General features: G+C 38.4%; 1 protein-coding gene across 1 annotated transcript in view; it reads right to left on the bottom strand.

Annotated features, from left to right (window-relative positions):
* Nucleotides 1-1,680: 1,680 nt before the first annotated feature.
* Nucleotides 1,681-16,467, bottom strand: part of KIAA1644 (KIAA1644 ortholog) — a 107,089-nt gene continuing 92,302 nt past the window's right edge. Inside the window, exons 2-7 of the mRNA XM_009332994.1 lie at nucleotides 13,814-14,132; nucleotides 5,198-5,521; nucleotides 3,195-3,258; nucleotides 2,758-2,802; nucleotides 2,074-2,148; nucleotides 1,681-1,779 (exon numbers count right to left, since the gene is read on the bottom strand). Of these exons, the coding sequence (XP_009331269.1) occupies nucleotides 1,681-1,779; nucleotides 2,074-2,148; nucleotides 2,758-2,802; nucleotides 3,195-3,258; nucleotides 5,198-5,521; nucleotides 13,814-14,132 (926 nt within the window). The remainder of the gene's footprint in view (nucleotides 1,780-2,073; nucleotides 2,149-2,757; nucleotides 2,803-3,194; nucleotides 3,259-5,197; nucleotides 5,522-13,813; nucleotides 14,133-16,467) is intronic.

Below are 16,467 nucleotides of genomic sequence, written 5' to 3'. Positions count from 1 at the left end.
ACGATATCTGTTATTCTAACCCAATATATTTTGAAGGGAATGGAGGCACACATATAATGGTAGATGTGGCTCAACGCACCTAACATCTGTAACCAGACAGGTTCTCCAGATGATGTTAATTCCCAGACAGTTCTTTCATAAAAGCACTATGTGAGTATTCAATTTTATTTCTTTCCATCTTTTTAAAAAAAAACTATTGGTGCTCTGGTTTGCCATATTTAGTCTGAGTATAATATAAAAATCTAGGTAGGGGCTGTAAATAAAACCTATGCTTTGCCTTATGATGCAAAATTTTGCATCTTTAAAATAATATAATCATACTCCTGTTTAATGTAGCAATTTTGCAAATGTAAATTTGAGATCTTTCTTATTTTCAAAACACTTTACTTAAAATGGAAGGAGGCAGATTTTGTTCACTTTGTTACTGTAAATGTCTTGTATCAAGAGCAGCCTCTGCACAAAACCCTCCCACCACCCCAGCGCCTAATGTTTTTGGTGGACTATGGCCATGTTCACACTGCACAGCTGACCCAGGCCAATGTCCCAGGCTAAGTGATGCAGGCAAGACTGCATGTGCAGGTTTTAGAAATTATTGAAGCAGAGGACCTGCTGATCGTGGATATTTTGCTCCACTGATAGTCTGCATCCTCTTTCAAAATTTGGTAGGAAAGGGAATTCTTTCACGTAGCCTTTTTAGCCACCAGCAAAGTATTATTTATTCCCTGTGTTTTTTGCACAGTTGCTGTGGACTTGCCCAGTTACCTGCTGGCTTCTAAACTCTGCCAATATTTCTATAGGCTTTTTTCTCTCTTTGTTTATAAGTGCTTTGGTAGCCATTTGAAGAGGTGTCAAGTAGCAGGTGAATAGCAGCAGGCTAAAAACTATTCTGAAAGACAATGTGACTCAGAGGAATTCACAGCAAAAGCAGACTGCAACATCTAATAAGGGGAAGTAAAACAGACTTGCCTTTGTCTAACCCATTCCAACTGCATAAAGGAAATAAGCACGGGCTTACCCTGCTGGGCTGATACTTTTCCTGATTCTGGATAACCAGCAGGTTTCCAAAACTGAGTCATGTAGCGTAACGTATATGATCACATACAGAGCAGACATTGCCTCTGCGTGCTGTTGCGCAGAAAGGCAGGGAACAGAGAGGCAAAAGTTAGACTTCAAGACAGTATTCCCTGTGATTTGCATCCTTGATGGAGGTGGGGAGGAGTTTAACATCACCAGAGCAAGGCGGAGAGATCACATTCATCTGTTCCCCTCTCACATCTGGAACACAGCACAGCAACGGAGAATCTGGAGAAACTCTGCCAGGCTGCCCTGGCCCACACTTCCTCTTATGTGATTTTCCTTGCTACTCTGACCTTTTTTAGTCATTATTAATTAACAATATTCCCATGGTTGTGAGAACGAGTTTTTTCAGTAGTCAGGATTTTGATTCCTCAACTTATAATATTTCATTTTATCACCTCCCTGGCTTGTTCTTTGTTGAGCAGTAGTAACAATTTGCCTGCTGCTTGTTGCTGTTTGATCTCCTCCTGTTAAAAGTTCGCTCAGGCTAACCAGACTGCAGATTCTTACATGGACCAGTGAGCGTGGGAGGGCCCAGCTCATGTACCTCAGCCACGAGCTGGAGGAACCACTGTGAGGCAAGCCACAACCGTTTAAGCTCATTCACTTGCAGCCTGTGACGGTGTTTGGGTTGCGGAAGGTACATCCACCAGGACCTTCAGACCACACAGGCCTTTGGACAGCCTTCAGATGGTTTCCATACTAAAGAAGAAATCAACATTAGTTGGGCCGCAAAATCCATACGCTACACGATGAAGCAACGTTATTCTAAATCAGGCCCAATGTTTCTGAGATTAATGATTTTCCTTTCTGTCCCTGCACAACACTGCAAGCTCTCCGCAGAGCAGCCAGCAGCATGCATAATGGATTCCAGACTTCTTTAGTGATAATAATATTATGGCTATACATGGTCCTCTTTGTCTCAAGTAAATAATAAAGTGATGTGCTACGACAAAATGTTTAAACATCTTGAGGATGGTTCTACCCACTACATACTATGACTTGCTTGATTTTTCTCTCTGACATATCTGTTTCAGTCATTGGTTTCATTGCCAATTCATAGCATTTAAACTAGGACAAGAAAAGAAATGATAAAATAAAAGGCACTTACATATTTTTTTTAATCCAGGAAGATCCCAAACTGCTTTACAAACTATAGGTTAATCCTGCTGTCTTTCTTGGGATAGTTTCTTAAAGCATCAGTTCTCTGCAATAAGGATACCTAAGTCTTCGGTGTTGCTGAGATTCTTGATCTGCAAAAATCACTTTCCTATTATCATCACCTAATGTCTTCTAGAATGGGCATGTTTTTTAACTGTATTAGGATAAATGTAGTGCAGGAAGGTAACAACTTCAACGACATCTGTCAACATGAAAACTTGCAAACTGTTTTGGAAAATGTTTTTAACAGTATTTAAGTTTTTATGCCCTGGGATATATGCATATCTCACAGGATTAAAAAAAATCTATTTTGTATTTTCAAAAAGCTCATCTGTAAACACGAACTGTTTTTATGGTATGATACCACCTATATATATATAAAATAAGTGTGTTTGTGAGGTGCTAAAGAAAAATACTTATTTTCTCTATGGAGGGAAAAGCCAGGATAAGTTTAGGACACGTTAAAAATGCCAACACAAACTGAAAAGTTGATTTTATAGACTGGAAACCTGCTGTTACCAAAGCATCTAAGAGGTTGGTGTCATCATCTAGAATAATGAAATTCTGGTATAAAGTACAAAAAGTTATTAATAGATTAGGCAACTTTAAAATCAGTAATGGAAATTATAAATCCAGTAACTCCATTGCACTTCTTCACTGATAGTATGATTACATTTTGAGAAGACAGTACTGAGGTCATTCACCAAATACAGACTGCAGCAGAACCGGACTCCAAAACTAAGCTTAATTTCTAGATGGCAAAATTACCGTATTTTCATGCATATAACCTGCAGATTATCTAACAGAGAAATAAATAGCCAGGCAACCTCCTCTTACTCCCCACTGTCTTAGCAATTGCTGTAGTACACAAGTCTGTCATTTTCTGAGGGAGCTGTTTACTCAAAAACCTCTTTCACATGCTAAACACCTTGCCTGTGATCACCAGTGCCTACTACCTTTTTCTTGGTATTTTTTATGTATCCAACGCAGTCTGAGTCATCTATGCACTTAGTTAAGGGCCTGTGAGTTTCAAAAGTTGCAGGTTATAAGTTTGAAAATATAGCATCTCTTGCAGTGTTTTACATGCTGAAATACAAGGGATAAATATGCTGGTTTTGCTAAGGAAACATCTACTTACTTCTTCCATCAATGAAAGGATTAGAAAAAAAAAGAAACAATTTTGTGGGAACTGAGGGGAGCACAGACAGACGGTTCACTGGGGAAGGGGTGAAGGTTACTGGAGTGACTTATCAGTGCTCATCTCCTGCAAACACAGGAGAAGGAGCATATGGGATATGCTCACCTGATCCTAACATACATTCCCCTCTTAATGCTTCAAAAAACCCAAAGAAACAGAACAACAAAAGTCAGTGATGGAAAGTGACCAAGAATCTTTCAAGAATTATTGAATACTTTCCTTTAATTTGTAATGGTATGGTGGAATTACCAAGTGATATAACCAGGCTAATATTTTTAATATATATATACACATATTCATGCAGTCATTACATTTTTATATACACACACACACACATATTAAGCTAGAATACAATTACTGTACTCCAAATGTTGGTCTTAACCTGTATGGCAATTCTGACTGAAGACTGGGAAATCAACGTGCAAAAAAGCTGAAGGAATTAGAAGAAGAAAAAAGGAGAGAAGAGGAAGGAGAAGTGAAAAGAAGAGTGCTCACAACTAAGCACAAGCAAGTCTCTATCTTAAGTAGCACTGTTAGACTCTTCTGTTTGGACAAGGCCTGCTAGAATGGTCCTTAAGTCTGATCCGCACTGGATACATCCAGTATCGACCTCTATGCCAGATGACCTCCTCTTTCACTGATCCTTGTCCTTGGGTCAAACTATCACTACCTTTTCTATTAAGAAAAATCTTCAACCCTATTTGCTCCAGATTTACACTTAAAATTAAAGGGCAAATTATGAAATAAAAGGACTACTGCTATCATCATCCCACCTACAACACAATGCTACCCAAAGGTTTCAGACCAAGCTCAACATTGTGGCTTTACATGCTCTACAGCTTCAGGAACTGCTGTCATCTTTTTTACCCTACTCATTCTTAGATCACTTTATTTGCCAAAACTCAGCATTCGGCCTTCTGGAACACTTCTAAAATACACTGGTGACTCTGTACCCTCTCTGCCCCCTTCCAAATCTTTATGCTCTCTTGCCAAGAAAAAAGTCCCCGCCTTTCTTGACACCTTATTCAGAGCACCGTTTTATTCAGCTCTCTTCCTTTGTTTCTGTTTTCATTGTCCAGAATCATTCTGGCTATCGGCATTCAGTTTCTTCTATTTATATTGCATGTTCTGCCTGCTCCTGAAGTATCTGTCTCCCATTTGGTCTGGGGTTTTCAGGGAGTTTTGTTTTGTTTTTGTAGCATTTAACTTTACAGTAGCCTACTTGTGTCACTCTGTCAAATGAGATCAAGCTATGCTTTTTTGGCTATGCATATTAAAAAACTAACCTGTTTTTTATGTTGTTTCTGTGTCTCATGCCACAAATAGTGTGGATTTGTGACATCTCACATTGAAGCTATTTCAGTGTTGCTATTTATACAATCTTTTAAAACCAGACCAACAGATACATAGATACACACAGCAATTAGTCTTTGAACCAGATTAAAATTAATTTTATAATGGTCGATGTAGAACAAAGATTTGTAGTTTATTTGTACCACGGAGTACTAAAATTATTTAGCACTGAAAAATGGCAGCATCTATTTCTCTGAGAACAATATTAAAAGATGACTTAATATATTCCAGAGTAAGAAATCACTCCTAAGCAATAATTCTGTAAGACAGTTCATGATTTAAATAATTATGCGCTAGAAATGGTGCCGTTCAGCCTGAATTTACAGGCACTTCCAAATACAGGTGATTGTTCACACTACAAAACAACAGAGTCAAAAAATGTATCATAATATGGCTTAACTTACTTACCAGGCAGATGTACTCTGAAAAGACACCAGGGGTGGGCTTAAAGCATCTCCTTTTAAAGTATGTACTGTCTGTGATGTTTGAGGCTGTGGCTGGGTTTGAGGCTCTGTCTCTGGCTGAGGCTGTGTCTGTACTTGGCTTGGATCCTGAGCAGGGTTAATCCATCGGCTCTGTCCCTGTGTCATCCACTTTCCCTGGATTCCCCACCGTGCCAGGTAAAATTTGCAAATATCATAGTTCATTGAAGAGTAATATAAAAGGTCCAGTACCAGCAAGATCACCACAAAAAAGCCGTAGATCCACACTCCTAACAGTGCACTGTAGTTGCTGTGAAAGAAAAAAAGGGAAAACAAAAAAGTTATCTCATGTATCAGTAATGGTCATCATGCTAGTTTATCAAGGTTGTTTGTTTCATTACTTATATAAATATAATATATAGATGGATGAAACAAAAATTTTGTTCTAAAGCATGTGTCCATAAAAGTTATTTAGTATTTCAATTTAAATACTGCTATATGCATGACATGGGACGTTTTTAAAAACTAAGGCTCCATGTCTTACAAACATTTTTATTTCTCCTTCTCATCTGTGTATTTATATCAGCACGTAAATTTGGTGTACAATTCACTTCAATGCTTTAAGTGAGTCCACTGATATGTACATGGTTGATGGCTCATATGTCTTATTCTGCAAATTCTCACTCCCAGAGAGTCACCCTACTGAAAGTGACAGGGCATTTATGAGAGTGAGGGTTAACCATATGAAAATATGCTGTAATAGAGACCGAGGAGTGTCTATACTATTGAAAACATTCACTGCTGACATGCATTATAAACCACTTGTCTTAAAAGATATTTAATGTGTTTGGATTTGCTCTGAATTTAATAACTAATTATTGCTGTATACAGAAGATACTAGTAGAAGTATAGGCTTTCAAGAGCAACTGCTAAAGATCCCCTAGTTTGCTGGTAATAAATTTAGGAAGGAAGAACATTGACAAGATCATATTATACAATGCATTCCACAGGAATGAAAATATGTCCTACATTTATATGTATATGTTGGTGTAGTTATAATGTGTATATATAGGTAAAGGCCATGAAAATTATCAGCTGCTGACATGGTGCACGGAGCTGTAAAGCTATGACAGGTGACTAAAGATATTAAAAGAAAGGGGGGGGGAAGGAGGAAAAGGTATAAAGGGTCAAGAATTTGGAGATCGAAACGGGGAAGAAGTGCTAAAGCTCTGCTGAGATGCAATATTATTAAAAGAAAAATGACTGTCAGGTGTAAATGCAGTTAGGATTGGAAACTGTGTGAGTGGGGAGAAAAAGAGAACAGAGAAGAAAAGAAATGGGTAAGAATGAGATTGTTAGGTATACAGCACAGAAGGCTTATCTAGACCTATGAGCTAATGTGGAAGTATGTGTACCAGAGACTGTAAAAACAAGAGCAGGCAGAAGGGATACTAGTAAAAAATGTCACTAGGAAGACAGTCTTGGAGAAAAATTATATCGATGTAATAGGTGGGCAACCCACATCTACATGAACCTGAACTGATACGAATAAAATTGAACACACACTCAACCATGCTCTTTCACAGACATTCAGAGAAACTTTGAGGGAACTGTATTTTATCAGAAAATTGACCAAAACGGAAGTGCTGTGAGAAGAAAAAAGTCTGAGAAGACATATTATAGATGCAAGCCAGAAAGATATTTTGATATTTTAAAAACATGTCCCAAGCCTTTTCGGATCTAAAGCATTTCAAGTCTCTGCTTTGAACTTCATTTCCATTTAAACTTTTGTACGACTCTTTCATTTTATATTTTAAAAAATCAGGGTTTGAAACAAGAAATCAGATAAGAAATCAGAATTTTAATTTCTGTGTTGCTGCCCATCAGCACTTAAGGAGACTGATTCTCCTCTCCAGGGAATGACTTTTCCACTACACAGATATAACGTGCTTAGATTAAATGAGGTTTCATAGCAAATAACTGTAAGTAACAAGAGGAAGGTCAGAGCTGTTAATGGGTCCCTTCCTGTGTAACTTTAGGATTATGCAAGCCTAGGATTTAAAAAAATTTTCAGTAAACTTCCAGGAGGATTGGAAGCAGACAAAATATAGTGCTTCTGAAAACCCTTAACTCAAGAGTCTTTGCCTCTACTAAAGATTTACACATGCATGCCTAACTTGTGTTAGGCATGTCCAGAGAAGGGCAACGAGGCTGGTGAGGGGTCTGGAGAACAAGTCTGATGAGGAGCGGCTGAGGGAACTGGGGTTGTTTAGCCTGCAGAAAAGGAGGCTGAGGGGAGACCTCATTGCTCTCTACAACTACCTGAAAGGAGGTTGTAGCGAGGTGGGTGTTGGTCTCTTCTCCCAAGTAACTGGCGAAAGGACGAGAGGAAATGGCCTCAAGTTGCGCCAGGGGAGGTTTAGACTGGACGCGAGGAAAAATTTCTTTACTGAAAGAGTAGTTAAACATTGGAACCGGCTGCCCAGGGAAGTGGTTGAGTCACCATCCCTGGAGGTATTTAAAAGACGGGTAGATGAGGTGCTTAGGGACATGGTTTAGTAGGCATGGTGGTGTTGGGTTGACAGTTGGACTCGATGATCTTGGAGGTCTCTTCCAACCTTAATGATTCTATGATTCTAACTTCACACAACAGTGGGTAGACCTTTGTAATGCATTAAAATCTTTGCAGTCCAGGCTCTTGCAAGTATCACGGGATCTGGTTAATCCAGGCTTCTCAGCAGTGCTACTCTTGACTTTCAGTGGATTTATTCCTATTGGGGTAAACTCTTCTATTTTCTGCTGATATAAATAAAAGGGAAGTGAAGGCTGGAGAAGTCAGGAAGAAATCCACTGTAACAAATCCTGTTCTCCTTCATCACTAATGCCAATAGGATCCATTTTACAAATAGGTGAACTGTGTTTGATCCATCATAAGAATGGAAATATTAAAAAACATGTGGTCTTTGTTTTGGCAACAGTGTGAGGGGCAGGAACATTTCTTATAGTTAAGTCAAAAGAATTTGTATTTTAGGTATTTAGTTTCACCCATCAAAATTTTGGTTAGTGAAAATTAGAGCTATTTTGAGTATTCCAATTTAAAGCAACAATTTATTAATCACACCGTATGAGTTACCCATCTGCTCCTTCTAAATAACATCTGTTTCTCACAAGTACAAAAATGAAAGACTGCTTTATTTTAATTAACAGACAGTGGGACAACAGCACTATCAAAAGGGCCTTGTGAAAAATCACAAGCAAAATTAATAAGTAGCATGTTTTGAACACAGAAGGAAATTCCATACTTTGATGTTTTCTGTTTCTCAAACTACTAAGATGGCTACTAATTATAGTAAAAATTAAAACTTCCCTACAAATTAAGAAGATGTCTTAATTAGAAAATAAACAATCATACTTACACTGAATAACAGTAAGGCCAGAGACACAGAAAAGATCTGGGAATCAAAAAACTCCTAGGACTTGCTCTCATTTCATTGAACTGAACAATTTAATTGTAAAAATGTCATCTTGCAATCTGATTTTCCTGTACTTTTGTGCAGAAATTTCATTTCAATTAAAAATAAAGTGTGAACAGATTCCAAATTTACTGAGATTCAAATTATAGGGGTTTGTTCCTTCACAGGGACAATCAAGTATAATAAGTTGTCTTGGTGTGGTGGTATCTCCTCTCCCCTTCCCCAGCTGGAAAGCTTGCCCTGCCCTGCTAGTGCTCCTGCCCCTCCCAATCAGTCACTTTGGAGGTTTCTGTTTAGGTTCAACACAAGGTTTAGCAATATAACACTGAAAAGGATTTCTAAAGCTATACTGCCCAGTCCTCTGCTGCTGCTGGCACACAAATACAAAAGCTAAATCTAGAGTAAAAGTTACAAGACAATTTCCTTTTAGCTTCTCTGTGAAACAGGGTAATTCATGGACCTATCAGAAAAGCTTAGTAGCTCATTATTTTAAGGTACTTTGTCTTTTATAGAAATACGATGTATATATGGTATAGCCTTGATACAGAGCCCACTTGTGTAAATGGAAAGATTTGCTCTGACTTCAGGGAGCCTTGAATTGGGCTCTCTGAGAACAATAAATACTTTTACCATCCATTTCCTCCTATTCCATCTACAGAATCCTGCTTAGATTTCTCTAACATCCCTGTACACAAATGAAAAGACAGGTTCTTTTATTATTATTCTTACCCATGTGATTCCTTCCACCTAATTCATTAACTTCTTGAGACAGATGACAAGCAGGTTAGGACCAGGCTATATTTTTTAGAAGAGTTTGTTGGTTTTTATGTGCAGCATATGAACAGAAAATAATTCATTTGAGAATTCAGGCTTGAAAAACCAACAAATCAAAACAATTGTGAGCAGAATTCTACAGCTGCAGAGTTTAAATGTGGACAGATGGCCATGGAAACTGTTCCTTTCCCTATTATCCTTAAACAGGGCTGTAACTTGCAGTAGTAACACTTTTTAAGTGTTGCCCCAAGGAAAAGCAAGCTTACATCCTAGCAAATGCCTTGGTACTTCTAACACTGAGGAAATCTGTGCAGTTTTTGCATGTACACTTTAAACGTGGTGGGTTTGTTTCCTATTTTGTTTTTAATATTATCTCAAGCCTTTGCCCAATCCTGTGTTTTCCTGTAGAATCTGTTTCTGCAGTACCTAAGAGGTCTTCCCAGCTATATTACACCTTTTTGCAACAGCTGGTAGTGGAATTGATTTTTTTTTTTTTTTTCCTTCTTTCTTGTAAAGATGACTTTCTGGGAGATATTTAAGCAAATGCCAGCTCTGCAGGGGACATGGTGTACATGGAGAAAGATAGTGCTATTCTATCCTTACATTGCTTTCGGTGCAATGTTGTAGTGTGGTGTGCAAAAGCCATTCAACCCTGAAAAACTGGAATAAGAGATAAGGAAAGACACGGATGCATTACAGACTGCCATAACACTGTTCCAGTATCAGATTAAGGACTCCTAGCATAGTAGGACTGCTGATAATCCACCAAAACATGTGTAATAGAAAATCTGGGAGAGTATGAATACTGTATTCAAGTGAATACTATTTTTAAGAATAGTTAAACCACTTATTAGACCAAGTTTTATGGAAAAATACTTAGGATGGCAGAATTTTTCTTGTCTGTTAGACATCATTGGTATTTCTATATTTAATACAAAATGAATTGTTCACATTCAAAAATATTATAGACTGATTAACCTGCGGGATCGCAAAGATATAATAGCCCAGTATTCTGCATCTATAAAAACATATAAATCTTTTGTTATAGTAATGGAAAAATGTAAATAAACCTGGCTATAGTTATATTGTGTGACTATAGAAGACAAATGTGTTTCTTCAGCTGTGCCATGACAAAGCAGTTACAAGTCACTTCATTAATTTTTTCCCTCAAGTGTATTATAAAACAAGAAATTTTGTTTTGACAATCACAAAAATGGCTAAGGGGAAAAATAAACCAAATAATAATATTGAAATAAACCAAATAATAATATTGAATCACTCTTCCCTGAAAACTATAATCCTTTTTTTCAGTTCATTGCTATTCCCATATCCTAAATCATTCTCCCCAGCCACAGTACAATAGGTTTCATCAGAATTTTTTTCAGTGGTGTGTGAAATTAGATCTAAACAAAGAGCTGACTTTGTTATTGTAAAGCGAACCTGGATGTATTAGAATCCAAATAAATTTAAATTATCATATACGTTAAATAAAGTCAGAGTGTATTAAGATGCTTTTTACAATGTTTTTAATGTAGACATCTAGGCTTCACTTCTTTCTGCCCCTCCACAGCATACTAAAATTATCAGGAAGTTTTCTACCAATCTCAGTGAGCTCAGGGTAGGGAGATCTCTCTCCCTCTGTCTCACTACATTGGTGGAGCTTTACATAGAAAGTTAGCGTCTCCTCATTTTCCTGGCCCTGACTGATTTATCAGAAGTGATGTTTCAGGAAGTTACAAAAAGGCAATACCGGTTCCATTCTTGCACTTCTCTAAGCTACATCTCCAGAAGCTTTTTATTGTATTTAGCATGATTTCACATACCTTTGCAAAAGATCAGCACATAGCTAATGTCCACAGGAAATTCTGGACTGAAGACATACATGGTAAATAGCCTGCAGGTGGTTCTCAACCATGAATCTTACCAAAGACTACAGAAGTAGCTCTTTCCCCATCACAACTGAATGAGGTGACTTAAAAAAAAAAATGATTGCTAAATGAAAACTAATATAATACTTGCACTATGCTCTAAATATTTTCATTAAAATAAATACTGTAGTTCATAGAATACCAAATTACCTTTTTCCCATTGAGGAACTGCTCACACCCACAACAGCCCTATAATATGAACAGCCCTATGTTTATTTCTGTGGGGGTGTGTGCACGTGTGTGTACACGTACAGATGTGAGCAGGCATGCAAACAGAGAATGCAGGAGACAGAGAAATGTTCTACATCCCAGGGCATATTTTGCAATCAGACTGTTCCTCTGTGCATGTCTGCTTTGGAAAGTGACTGATTTCCCTGTCCATTTCAGGTTGTTGGTGAAAGGAAGAACAGAAGGGCCTTACCTTGGTAAGCTCTGGCCATGACTATACGGAGTAGCTGCTGAGATATTGGAAAAAGCCTGAAGCATTGGCTTTCTACTTGGCTGAACTACAACTGGCCAGTAACATCCCAAACTCTGTGATGTAGCTGCCTGTTAGGCAGACTTGGTTGCTCAGCAGTGTTGGTGCAGGGTTTACAAAACAGTAAGAGAAGAAATAAAGCAAATATGCTGTGTGCAAGACAAAGAACTGGGAAAGCGTGGGGGCGATAGCCACATTAGTCCATTCTTGAGACTCTCTTTTTATCACTCTGAGTATGAACCAGTTTCTGGCTCTGTCTGCGACTACACACACAGCCCTTCTGTACTCAGAGTCCTGTGAGGACCTCTCTTCAGGCAGGCATCCAATTGCTGCTGTGGTAGCATGGTCATCCCAGTAAACAAAGGGGGAGCACATCCTACTTTTACTACGGAGCATATGTAGAGTATGCATTGCATGGGGGCACTGGGGCATACTGTGGTATGAACTCCACCAGGTTGCCTGGAGGCATATAAGTTGGCAGAGTTGGGTAGCCCCAGGTGAGGGTGCTACCAGTTTCTAGATTGTCCAGACTGCACAAAGGGTGGAGAAAATGGATGGTCTTTAATGGGCCTGTTAGACTTGAAGTGTCTTCCCAGCGTTCTGTGTGATATGTTCTCATGATGTTCCCAGATGCACTACAAGGCCAAGGCAAGGAAATTCCACTTCAAGGACACAGCTGCACATCCAGTAACAAGACAGTATAGACCCACATTGATTTAAAGGTATCTTATATGGGTGGAGTCTATTTTTGTCTTTCTTTTACGCTACACAGTAGACAGACTTCTTTGTAGTAGGTGGTTATCACTTTAACACCTGTAAAGTTAGAGTGTGCAACTTCTACATCTATGCAAGATTCAAACTTCTCTAGGCAGAGCTGTATGAGGAGTGGTTGTTAAGCAAGATGACAGTTAGCTGACTCCATGCGCGGGCTGCTGCTGGACACAGCTGCAGACAGTGAGTTAAAAGAGCCGACATCAGTATTCCAGTGCCATAGTCTCCTAGCAGCCTTGCGCCTGCTTCCATAGGAATGAATGACAAAACACCCACTGACTTTTGCACCACAGAAGAAAACACTAAAATCCCTGTTGTAAACAAAACCCAATAGACTGGAATTCCAGTTGTCTTTAATCTACCCTTTCCTTGCCCTGGAGGGGCTGGATACCAGAATAAAATGGCAGGGGAAAGCAGATAGATCAGAATTCGACCTTGGGGTTTTACATCAGCTGAAAGTTGCCCTCTGCACCGAGAGAAATTGCAGCAGATTAGTGTGGCCAGAATGTCAAATACTAAATAAGAGACAGACCACAAGTGAAGATTTTGTCATCGTAAATAGGTAATCAGTATAAAAGATCTACTTGCTACTTATTGGTTCTTTGGAGAAAAAGTTACTGACATTTATCTTAGGGGATAGGCCCCAGCAGTACATGGAAGTATCCCAGGTAACACGCAAGGAGACCACACAATGTTGGTGTATAAGCAAATACATTCTGTTCCCCAAGGTCAGTGATTACAAGAGATTTATATTCAAAACATCAGAGATTCAAAACAGTGCATTTGGGTTGATACGGAAAATGTCAACTCACTCCTTCTCTCCCCTATGGACAGCTTTAGGGTTTATTTTTACTGATATACATTTAAACATAGTTTGGATCAGATTGGGGTCGGGGAAGAGACTTTTGTGACTTTTACATGTAACTTTATATTTGTTACATTTATATGCAACTTTTACATACATGCTCTCCTAGCAATGTTTACAGCCCATGTCAAAGCAAAGAAAGCAAAGCTAAAATATCCTTTCTTTTAGGAGCTCTGTAACAGCAAAAACCTTCTAGTAATCTTTTTCTGTATGTGCAATTATTCTAATTGCTTCCATCATTAAGTACACCTCAGACTATGTTATTAGACCAGGAACAGTTTGGTGAAGAGTACTTTAAAACTCATTTACTTACTTATGCATATATCCATCTGCGTTCCCTGTTAAGTTCATCTGCATAACAGTCTGAAATTCTGTCTCATTGCAGCAGTATTTAAATACTGTGTTGTTATGGTGACAGCAAAAGATGTAAGATTTATTGTCAGAAAGACGGGGGCAGTGAAAACCAAAGTGGTAGCGACCTTTGTAGTCCGTATATGGCTCGCAGACCCGAAAATGTGCGGACAACACTGCAAAACAAAGAACAATATTGGCTTTGTAAGTCACTTGTGTTATCTGTATGTTATGAACTATATTTTTGCACTGGTTAAGCTTAAACAATTGTTGTCTGATTTCTGAAAAACATTAATATTTCAGAACTTTCAACATCATAACATTTAGTACTAAAAGATTACAATAGTTAGCCTCTTGTTGTATTTTGACTTTTATTGTTATTATGTTTCTGATTACTATTATTACTTTTAAGGGAAGAGAGGAAATGCCCTCCATGCCAAGAAGCTCAAAAATATTTAGGGAAATGTTTCTGTACTGCTGTTCTAAATATATGAATATCCATAAACACCCAACAATGTTCACGTTTGATTCTCTTGGGATGGCTTCATAAAAACAAAAAGTCTATGTAAAAACAGCAATAGAAGTTTGGCGACACTTGATTTACAGGCACTGTTCTTGACAGAAAACATCTTCTCTACTGTAAAGGTCACTCTTTGATAAGGATTATTCTGCCAGAAATAGTAATTACAAACAGTATAACAGATCTGAACAACTTGGAATTTGCAAATAGATAGAACTAATAGAAATACAGCTATTCCTGGGAGTTCTTACATTTCTCCTTTATTAAATCCTCATGTAAAGTGTTTATTACATCTCTGAGAACATTTTTTATAGGAATATGTCACACTGATTTCACCAGTGCTTTTCCTGGAAAAAAAAAAAAAAAAAGAACAAGAAATGCTCTCCACGTATACCCTTTGAATGCAGACTTGAGGCTGATCGTTGTGTGGTGAGAGGCACACTGTGATTACATCTACATGGTAAGACTGTGGGCAGATGCAAGCTCTCTGACCATGTTCTAAGCCTACTGGTTGCAAACAGCTCCAAACTGGAAGCTGTGCAACCATCTTAGCTTCCCTGAGCTAATCAACTGTTCAGAGGGGCAGGATATAGATCCCTTCCAGTATGGTCATAAGCAACCACACGCGACTCCTTGGTTGATCTGAAAAGTCTTGTAAGAAACAATATTTCGTTCCACACACTGCCAACATTTTAACTGATTCATAGTTTGCATTATGGTAGGCCTTATGGCATCATTTAAGATTACATATACCATACAGACCGCCCAAAGGCCTTACACTCTAAGGAAAGTGAAATGTAGAAGTCAAGAGTCTGAATACTCTCAGCAGTGAAATGTTTTTACTCTGATTAGAGAACAAAGGCACAGTGATGCAGTGGGTAGCTGCGCTTCATAAGGTTACACCAATTAATAAAGGATATTCACTTTAGACTGACAGAATTAACCCTTGTAACTTGGTGTATGATTTTTGTATCAGTTACCAGTACAAGAGGTTACAGATAATGACGTGCATGGATTTAGCTTAACTGTATTTTATCTCTCTGCGCATTGTCCTTCTTGATCTGCAATTGCATCTGTGCACCTTATCCATCTAATCCTCATTTCTTTCTATGTTTCTTAAAAAAAGCCTATTCCTAACACTTTTGTTTCTCAATTTTATAAACTATATTAATTTCAAGAATCTCTCACTCTCTGTAGGTCTAGTCACATTTTAAGCATTGTGACAGTGGAGATTACTTCTTTATTTGTGTGTATAAAGGAAGCCTAGAACAAAAAACAGAGTACTAAACTGAAGAGAAAACAAGGTAACTTGTACTGCCCTCTGAGTGAAGGAAAACCACTCTAAACATTTTACATTTTTTTTATATATATACACACACTGGCACGCGTGCACCTCTTCCCCCTCTCCCCCCCCCCATCATTACTTTCACAAAAGAGAAAATCCTTTTGTAGATTAATTCAGTCAGGAACTGAAAGTGCTAGAAGAATGCTATTTCTGAAGGAACATAGATATTGAGAAAACTAATTACATATCTGTTCTTGCCCTGCCTGGGAAAAATGTGTGTTCCAAATCTGAGGATGCTATAATCAGTAAAGAAATTGTCCTTCTTTAGACTTAAGTTTTCAAAACCCTCTGTAATTCTTGCAGCAAATCTCCATGTTCAAATTCTGTTGCAAAATCCACAAAGCATGTAATTGCATGAACATATATTTGTTTGAACAAGTACTTAGGTCCCTGCAACCTCCCTTAATTAATGCAGCAATAATGAAAGTGTTCCAGGACTGATTAAGTTTTGAAAAAATTCAATGGTTGCGGTTGGAAGGGACCTCTGGAGGTCATCTGGTACAACTCCTCTGCTCAAGCAGGGCCACCTAGAGCCTGTTGCCCAGAACCGCGTCCAGATGGCTCTTGAGTATCTCCAATGATGAAGACTCTACAACCTCCCCGGGCAACCTGTGGCAGTGCTCAGTCACCCTCACAATGAAAAAGTGTTTCTTGACGTTCAGAGGGAACCTTCTTTGTTTCAGTTTGTGCCCATTGCCTCTGGTCCTGTCACTGGGCACCACCCAAAAGAGCCTGGCTCTGTCTTCTTTAC

This window comes from Pygoscelis adeliae, unplaced genomic scaffold (assembly GCF_000699105.1).
Source record: "Pygoscelis adeliae isolate BGI_AS28 unplaced genomic scaffold, ASM69910v1 Scaffold38, whole genome shotgun sequence".
Classification (NCBI taxonomy): Eukaryota; Metazoa; Chordata; class Aves; order Sphenisciformes; family Spheniscidae; genus Pygoscelis; species Pygoscelis adeliae.
The sequence above is the reverse complement of the archived record's forward strand: the minus strand, read 5'-3'. Positions and strand labels throughout refer to the sequence as shown.